Source organism: Diadema antillarum, unplaced genomic scaffold (assembly GCF_040938485.1).
Source record: "Diadema antillarum isolate AM-2024a unplaced genomic scaffold, OU_Dant_1.0 scf00000112, whole genome shotgun sequence".
Taxonomy (NCBI): domain Eukaryota; kingdom Metazoa; phylum Echinodermata; class Echinoidea; order Diadematoida; family Diadematidae; genus Diadema; species Diadema antillarum.
Window position 1 is genome coordinate 1,144,580 of NW_027271001.1, and position 8,973 is coordinate 1,153,552.

The 8,973-nt window shown below is 40.3% G+C and overlaps 1 protein-coding gene across 1 annotated transcript in view; it reads left to right on the forward strand.

Annotated features, from left to right (window-relative positions):
• Positions 1 to 7,214, forward strand: part of LOC139719555 (uncharacterized) — a 58,911-nt gene extending 51,697 nt beyond the window's left edge. The window contains exons 4-8 of the mRNA XM_071630967.1: positions 537 to 682; positions 1,209 to 1,301; positions 2,301 to 2,367; positions 5,159 to 5,319; positions 6,975 to 7,214. Of these exons, the coding sequence (XP_071487068.1) occupies positions 537 to 682; positions 1,209 to 1,301; positions 2,301 to 2,367; positions 5,159 to 5,319; positions 6,975 to 7,214 (707 nt within the window). The remainder of the gene's footprint in view (positions 1 to 536; positions 683 to 1,208; positions 1,302 to 2,300; positions 2,368 to 5,158; positions 5,320 to 6,974) is intronic.
• Positions 7,215 to 8,973: the final 1,759 nt, after the last annotated feature.

The following is an 8,973-nucleotide window of genomic DNA, read 5'->3' on the forward strand; positions in this document are numbered from 1 at the left end:
TATTGACACAATCGGGATGGTAATTGAATCACGATTCATCATAAAGAAGTGTTCAGTTTAAAATTCTTTTGCCCCATTGATAATAATCACGCAATATTAGTCAGTCTTATTGATAGTATCGGGTTGTATTTAAAGAAGGCATTTTCTTATTTTGACACACTATTCAATGTACTGAAGTGAACACACAATTTCTAGCCGGTAAATTCTTACTGTAGTGTAGAACTGTACATTTACTCTGATCAACTGTTAATCTGTCCTACATCCATTTTGGTCGTCTTCTTCTTCCTTGCATGAAACTAAAAATTGCAACGTCATATCAGCTTTACATCTTCTGCCGACGACTAGCTAGTGTGCTTATCATAAAAATATCTCACTTATTCCAACCTTTCCCCTACAAGAAAGAGAGAGACAGGGGTGCGGAGGGGGAGGGGGGGGGGGGGAGGGATAGAGGGAACAATGACTTTGTGTGTTCAAATACTGTACATGGCTTGAAAACAATCCTACTTTTTTATTTCGCTCACCTCTTATTCATGCAGTCAAAGTTGGTCTGGAGGATTACTACGTTCTGAAGGGAGGCAGCCTTCCTACTGCCTACAAACCAGCCCAGCTTCACTTCCACTGGGGCACAACACACGACAGGGGATCCGAACACACCATCAACGGTCGCGCCTACGCAGCCGAGGTAAGGCAATACAATACTCCCATCGGCGGATGATGCGGTAAAAAAAAATAATAAACTGACTGCGATCCGAGTAAGGCACGACAGCGATGCGACAAACGACGACGACGGGCGTCGTCAAAACAACCACTTGAAATCCATTTTCAATTCAAAATTTAATCGTATCAGTAAATCACAAGATATCCGAATCACATCATCTTGGACTTTCGATAAATGTGATGAGATTTTCCCAAAAACTATGGTAATGGTAGTTGTGGAACTTTTGTTTCTAATCATCTCTCACGTGCATTCATTCAAAGGCACAGATTCCATCGCTTTGGGTTAAAAAAAGTTGACAAAGCAATTCAAAAATGGAAAACGACCGGAACGAACTCCAAGTCACTACGGAACAGAACATTACAAAGCACTAATATTTTTGTCAGGAAAAGATGTAGCTTGCCCAACAACGTTTTGTATCATACGCCACCAATCTCACCATCCTCCACCTTTTACTTTCCTTCTGTCTCCGACTCCACTACTACACACACAGCTCCATCTCGTTCACTACAACAGCGAGTACAGAACCATCAAGGAGGCTATGACACAACCAGGTGGCCTTGCTGTTCTCGGTTTCTTCATCGAGGTAAGTCCTTGAGGCACTCCTCCCACCCGCCCCGCGACTGGCAAATAAGGATCGCCTCCCCCTCCTTCTCCATCAAGAATCACTTTAAGAGGAATTCTAGCCCGTTTATAAACAAGTCTGAAGAAAAAATAGAATCCTTCAAGTGCAACAGTGAAAATTTGATGAAAATGATTTAAGATTCGGCAATGAAGTTATGAGATTGTAATCTTTCGCTGATTTCTGCGTAGCAGTTCTCGTATAGTTGATGTAAAATGTTTAATGTGCAAATAAGTGAGCTGATGATGTTCCCACCTCACAATTTTCCACTATAAATGTACAACAAAATTATGTATGCCTCTGTTAGCAAAGTGCAGGACCTAAATCATGGGTTTTCCTCAATTAATGATCGACTAGATATATCAGGATTGGAGACTGGGAGGCAACTAGGACACTATTTATCTGGCGTTGCTGTAGTATCCATCCACGAGCGCAGGAAGCGATTCTTCTGACCGTATTTGAAAGCGTATAGTCTCATTGCGCACGGAGTTTGCAATGATGCTGAGAAAAAAAAAAAGATACAGCGATAGATGTGGCGAGATAGTGAGATAGCGAAACCTGCAAGTCTGGTTCTTTACTTCTAATGTTACTGCCAATTATGCTTAAATTGCTGCTTCTGCTTGCAATAACGTGAAAGGTATTCCTATTCAATCTGAAGAATTGCAGCTTTCTCTGGCGATCGCATTTTTTTTTGTGTCCAATAATTGTTGTTTGTTAGTTCAGACAGGTTATGCCCTTACCTCAGTGAGGACCAAGTAATGCACAATATCGATGATTAACTCGATGAAACCACTCTGGAACGAAAATAAAAGGAAACATGCTTGAGATGTCTTTTTACATGCACAGTTCTTTAAAAACATCATTAAAGAAAGAAATCAAAAGATGTATAATTATCATGCGAACTGTCGAAAATGATAGTATGTATAACCGCTTTTCATCCCCGTTTCTTCCCCCACCGAACAGGCCACAGATATAGACAATCCCCATTTTGACCCTCTCCTCGATGTGACAGATAGTGTTAAATTTAAAGGTGAGTCGAATTCCTTACGATCCGAGGTTCTCTAACCGATATTCTCTCTTTACTCTCCGTATAACCCTTCCCACCCTATACAGGCTGTAGATTATGATAACCCAGCTTTTGATCCTCTGCTTGATACGACAGAAAATGTTAGATTCAAGGGTGAGTATATCGACGATGGTTTCTTCTTTTCAGCGATTCCTCCTCCCCATCACCTGCTTTGGGACATCCGCGACACCAGCACCCAATCAAAAAACCCGACAACCTTCATCTGCCCCGCCCAGCATGTGACGTCATCCTTTTCCTCCTCCTCCTCACATACGACTCTTTTCTTCCGTTCACAGCCACAAGTCCGAATTTCATCGCGCATGCATTCTTTGCTTCACACACAGCCCCGCTGGCCTATTCAGGGATCCCCTTTTTCCCCCTTTCAGCCAGAGAAAGCCTAGTATTTATACATGTATTCCTACATAATGTACCCTACTGCACACACACACACACACACACACACACATACACACAAATATACACACCTGCACAAATACTTGTATTCACATGCAGGGACATGCTCTGATAAAATTACTCGTATTATTGTGATTCGCTCGCTTTGCATATGTATGACTTTGACCAACTGTATCATACTGTTAGTGGTTCCCCAAAACTTGAACTGTACAGCTCATGTTTCTGTTGTGCACATTATCCTAAGGTAGAAAGGACCGACATTATCAATATGCACCGATTTGACCCCATGCTCATACGAAGAGAAGTATATAGGGGCTATGTTCTGACGGCGATTGAAAAGAATATTAATTACAATCTACATCATTCATGATTTTTAATCTGTAGGCCTACTAACTTAAAAACCAACAACAAACAAACATGCTTATAAAATGTTTTGACAGGTGAGAGAATTGCAAAGACGATCAAAAGTGATAGAAAAAACAAAACATTTAACTCTACCTTCAAACCTGTCTTTACGCTTTTCCCTACACACCATGCAGGGACACCCTCACAACCCCTCGCTTATCTAGATTTTGTTTGTTTTTGGCATAAAAAAACAAAACATTCACCCCATTCTCTTGTCAGCTCGACCTCCAATTGCTGACTTCTGAATTCAGCGACATTATGACGTGCTCCCTTCCCTCATCATTCAGCTACTTTAAGTTTGATGTACATAATACATTGTATTCTTTTACTCATAAAACCACGTACGCATGTGATCAATTTTACATTCCATAAAAGTCCAGCTGTGCAGAACAGCAGAGTCTGATTGCAAGTCATACACTGGGTTCAAAGGTCATAAAGCCATCTCGGCCAATCAAAATGAACCCGCTAAAACGATCTTGTGTTTGAATTTGTCTCAATTGTTGCAATCAATCGTACAGCACCTTTAATTAATTTCATGTGGTTTCATTTTGATTGTCGAGCCAACAAATATGTCACCCGACATATCATACAAATTGCCTTGTCGTCATTGTGCCATGAACTTGCTGTTAAATGTTGCATGGACAGTGTTTTCATTTTGCTCGGATTAGATCCCGAGATGTTATTCATTCGCAGTGGATATCAGCAATCAAGCCCCCTTACCACATATATCGTTTGTTTGAAGTTGTTCACTGCTATTTCAATCACAATTTTTTTACTACTAATTTGTTGTGTTTCATATGGTAGAGCTAAATTTCTCCCTGTTCTGAGCCTTTTCTTTTTGTACATAATTACATTATGATTATCGTGTTGTTTTTGTGTCGAAGAATATTTAAAAAAGTTCCGATCGCTAAATTTTAAGCCGATCATCAAATTGGCAAAACATTTTGAATAAGTTTCTGTTTCTCAAAACAGCAATACAAAAAGAAAATGCTGATTTTGTCCAGAGTCCATAAATTAATGGGCTCTTCATCTTCTCTCTGTCTGTCTGTCTGTCTGTCTATCTGCCTTTCTGTCTCTCTTCTGTAAAACAATATGCAAAGAAATTCACAGTTGCCATTTTTACCGAAGATGAAATAATGATTTCTTCTCCAAAACTGCCCGAAAAGTTGATGAGTTAAACGAAGCACATTAGTTTCCCTTGGCAACGGGATAATGCATCGTTACTGAATATTTCACGATCATCGACTCGCTTGCAAATCTGCTTACCATTTTTCTTTTCCCATCAAGTTGCTTTCACCCACCAGTTTGATTGTGATTTGTTGAATGAAAGACATATTATGTATCATTTTATTTATATTCCAGTAGTCTATTATGCTTGATAATCTGAACTTCATCCCAAATCACCACAAAGGCCTATTCATTGCTTTCATGTCATATGAAAATTGAGATGTCGTCAACGATTCCTCAATATTGCTGTGGTTATCATTTTTTGTATAATTGTGCACATGTTTGAGTGCATGTGTGTTGGCCATTTTGTCTCGAAGTCATTATTTTGCAGATTCATGACGGAGCTCTTCGTAATATCAATCTTGGGGAAAAGAATAAGAGAAAGTATTCATTTCCCATAATTTTTATTATCACCATCTGAAATTAAACTCTTACGCCAGTGCGCCGATTCAGTCTTGAACTGTCAATATTAGACGTGAAAGTAACACTGCTCATGAATCACGGCCCTTTATACGATAATCTAAAGAAGATCGCAAGACATTACGTTGACAGACCGGCGACTAGCGTTGGTGAAATTTCAGTCGATTCGTAACCATGCATATTGCTCACCGAACTAATCGTTCTTTTGAGCCAAGATTCCGTAAGCGTAAACTCCCAGACTCATCGTTGTTTTACTATTTTGTCTATCTCTATGAAAAAAAAAAAATAGGAGCTGAAATCCTCTACAGAGCTCACCTGCCTCTTCGGGATATGCTTCCCGCTGACCTGAACAACTTCTTCCGGTACAACGGCTCCCTCACCGTCCCCATGTGCTACGAGAGTGTTGTCTGGACAGTGTTTCTCGAACCCATCCGACTCTCACACAGCCAGGTAAGGCTTCCCGACCGTGACACAGTCGGTGTATGTGATCATTCCTGAACTATCGTCTGCTCGAGAGTTCCCTCCTCCTACCCCCTTCTCCTATTTCTTCTTCTCTTTTTTCTCCTTTTTCTTCTTGTTTTTTCCTTCTTCCTCCTCCTCCATCTCTTCTTCTTTTTCTCTTTCTTTCTGTTTTTTTCAAACTATTTTTTTTTCCAGTTGTACCGTCATCAAAGTACATCACGTAAGTGTAAATTTTGTAGGTGAAAGTAGATGCATTATCATGCTATACGAACGGACGCACATCCATTCCCCTCAGACACACAAACACACACAAACAAACATAAGTATAATGCAAATGCATGTGTTCAAAAGGGGGAAACTTCTTTTCTTTTCACATTGAAAACTTGGAGTAACAGTAACCATGGCGGTAACAACCACGCAAGAACAACTACTCAAAAAGACACATATCTAAAAGTTAAACGAGGCAGAAAGGTCAAAAGAATGATGACGTTAGATTTTCATTTTTATTGTAGGGCCATGGTCATGAGACAACAATAACATTATGTATACATGTACATGTATGCGCCTGTACAATGATAATACAGGAACCAATCAATCAGATCAAAATCAAAATGAAAATAACGTGTACAGGCACTTAATCACGAAGATTATCACAATATTAATGGCAACAAAGCATGACATTCTTTTTTTTTTAAACACTTCTTTCTCTTCTTTCTTTCTTTCTTTCTTTCTCCTTCCAAAATTCTTCTCCTGTTGCTGTCATCTTCTGCATCTTTCTCGCATTTCCTCCAACGTTACCATGGTTACCATCCAACGTTGATCTCCGTCCTACCCCGCCCCTTTGTATTATGAAAGTGCTGCTTAATTGTCTTCGCCTGTTGTTTCGTCTTGTTCGCGCCCTCATCGTTCATTTCTACTACTGCAACTTATGCTAGCATTATCTCGCTCATGCTACTCCTACCCTTACGGCTAAAGCTACAGCAGTAGGCCTAACAACTACTTCCAGTAACTATATCGCTGTTATGCTACAACATCTACTATTGCACTGCTTCCTTTTAATCTTATAATTATGTGTATTGCTCCTTCTTCGGTTGGTTATATTGAGAATGCTATTGCAACAACAACAAAATCTCTTTCCTACTACTACTACTAGGCCTACTACTTCTACTACTACCACTTCTAATACTACTACTGCTATTACTACTCTATCTTACCTTCACGTGTAGTGCACTTATTCATATCCCTTCACTTGTTTGCTTGTTTTTTTCCGGCAAGATTTTGATATTGTTACTGCACAAGGTTAAACACTTCGCTCTCGTTATACGACAAAAACGGCTATAACGAAATTATCGTTACAACAAAGTATTAGGTCTTAAAATCATATTCTATGTACCTTGACATACTTTATTGTTCTGCTACAACGACATTTCGATTTAACGAAAAAAAAAAGCTGGCGATCGCGATGACTTCCTAAACTGGAGTCGCTTGTATCATAGAGATAGCTTCATGATTGAATGCAAGTCTATGGCGGTTTGCTGGTTAGTACATCATAGTTGTGTCCAAATATGCCTGTAACCATCTTTATCAGCGCATAACGCCTAATCTTGTGTTCTGATCCCCGTTCTTTTTGTTTTCATTCTTAGCTGGACATGTTCCGGGAGCTGTACCAGGGTCTGGTGGTGGAGCCTAACGGTCAGCTTGAGCCCCTCCTCATCGAAGACAACTTCCGGCCCACCCAGCCCCTGTTCGGTCGCAAGGTCCTCCGCAGCATTCCCAACGGGCCGCAAGTCGGCTGGAGCCAGAACGCCGCCGGTGCTTTGCTTCCCGCCCAATTTACCCTGCTCCTGTCTGCGGTGGTTGCTGCCGTCTGCCGCGTACTATAACGGAGGAAGGTGTGAGAACATAACAGTTGAAATAGCGACGATAACATGCATCAGTCTCATTTTGTTGATCGCTCTGGGAACACAAGGGTGGGTAGATACACACGCGGAAAACGTTTTGATAGATGCCAACATGTGGAGGCAGAAACGGGATCCATATTTTTTATTCTTTGTTAAGCAGACTCTTAAGATCCTAACCGCCAATTCTTCTTCTATAATCCGGTATGCTGTTGTTCGCCAGGGGTCCTGATGTCCGTTTTGATTTCATTGTTGACGGCTTCAAACAGGTCAGCGACCCGGTCACAGCTGCTAGTATTCCCCAAAAAAGTGAACCGAAAATCCATACATGATTCAACGCGTAGCAGATATGATGTGTACAGAGGACTTTCGTCAAGATTTACGAAAAGTTCCCATTTTAACGCGGGTTCATGAACAGCAGCTCATGAGGAAATGTGCAAAGAAAGATGTTTATAATTATTACGGACACACTGTAATGGCATCGACGTAGAAGGAGACAAACTGTTTTCCAAATAATCCAAGTGCCTTGGTCATTGCCTTATACATGTCACGCAGCTTAACATACTTCGAGCGTTCGACTCCAGGATATGGCTTGTACATTACACATGTTGTAAATAGACTGAGAATTCATTTTTAGTTTTTCAGATGACATTGTGCGAACGCCACAGCGTGGACCGGTACTTCAGGCAAAAAAAAAGAAGAAAAAAAAAAAAGAGAACCGAATAGATGGAATATTCCGGGAAATACCTACGGAATGGACAGTGCTGACATGCAACTGCCTTCATCAGAGCCATTCCAAAAATTGTATCTTTCTTAACAGCGAATTAGACTTCTTTCTTTTCTCTCGTCTGATTTTGTTCGTGTTGTTTTTTTTTATATTCTAGAATGTCTTTCATATGAGTTTGCAAAGCATTGTGGGAAGGTAATGCAATTACGTCACACAAACTATCCACGTGCAACGATACTGTGATCAGTGCCTCGTTTGTCACGCCGCTGACCCATCGTGGTGCAGTAACGCGCGACGGCCTGTTGAGTATCGAGACGCCACTTTATAGCCATATTAGATGACGTCAAACACTATAATTATGACGTCATCAAGTACTATACAACCTTGATCAATCTAAGATTGCCGTGGCTACGCTGGTCTTACGTGTGGAGAGAGTAGTAATTATGTACTTGATATTCATGACAGTTGTCTTTCATTTCAGTTAGCCCTGATATGATCTTTTCTTTTCCTGTTTGTAAGTCGTTCGTAAAATGATTATGTTACGTTAGTTAATTGCTGATCTCTGTTACAGAAAATATGCCATTATGTTCATATGTAGTGAAGCCATTTGACATTACATTAAAATATTTAACACCGAAAAAAAGATCCAGTCGGGTTTACAAGTGTGTTTCGTGCACTCTGCAACTTTTCTAGTAGAGGTGGGGATGTAATGATGGATAAGTGTGTATATGAACCGTTTGAGTGAGTGCCTTTTGTGTGTGTGTGTGTCTTGCAGATGAGTTGTTTGGGTGAGTTTTTGAGTCTTTGTACGCTAGAGTTATTTGCTTTGGGACCATTACTACTAAGAGTATTTCACGTTAAGATAATAGTCACTGATAGTCAGTATCCCCGGGCAATATTTCATTTCAAAGATACTACGAAAAAAAGAAATGTCATTTCACCGTTGACGGAGTGATTTTAAATCCACTGAAATCATTTACGCTCCAAGCATCCAAACATGCTGAGGAAATATTACTC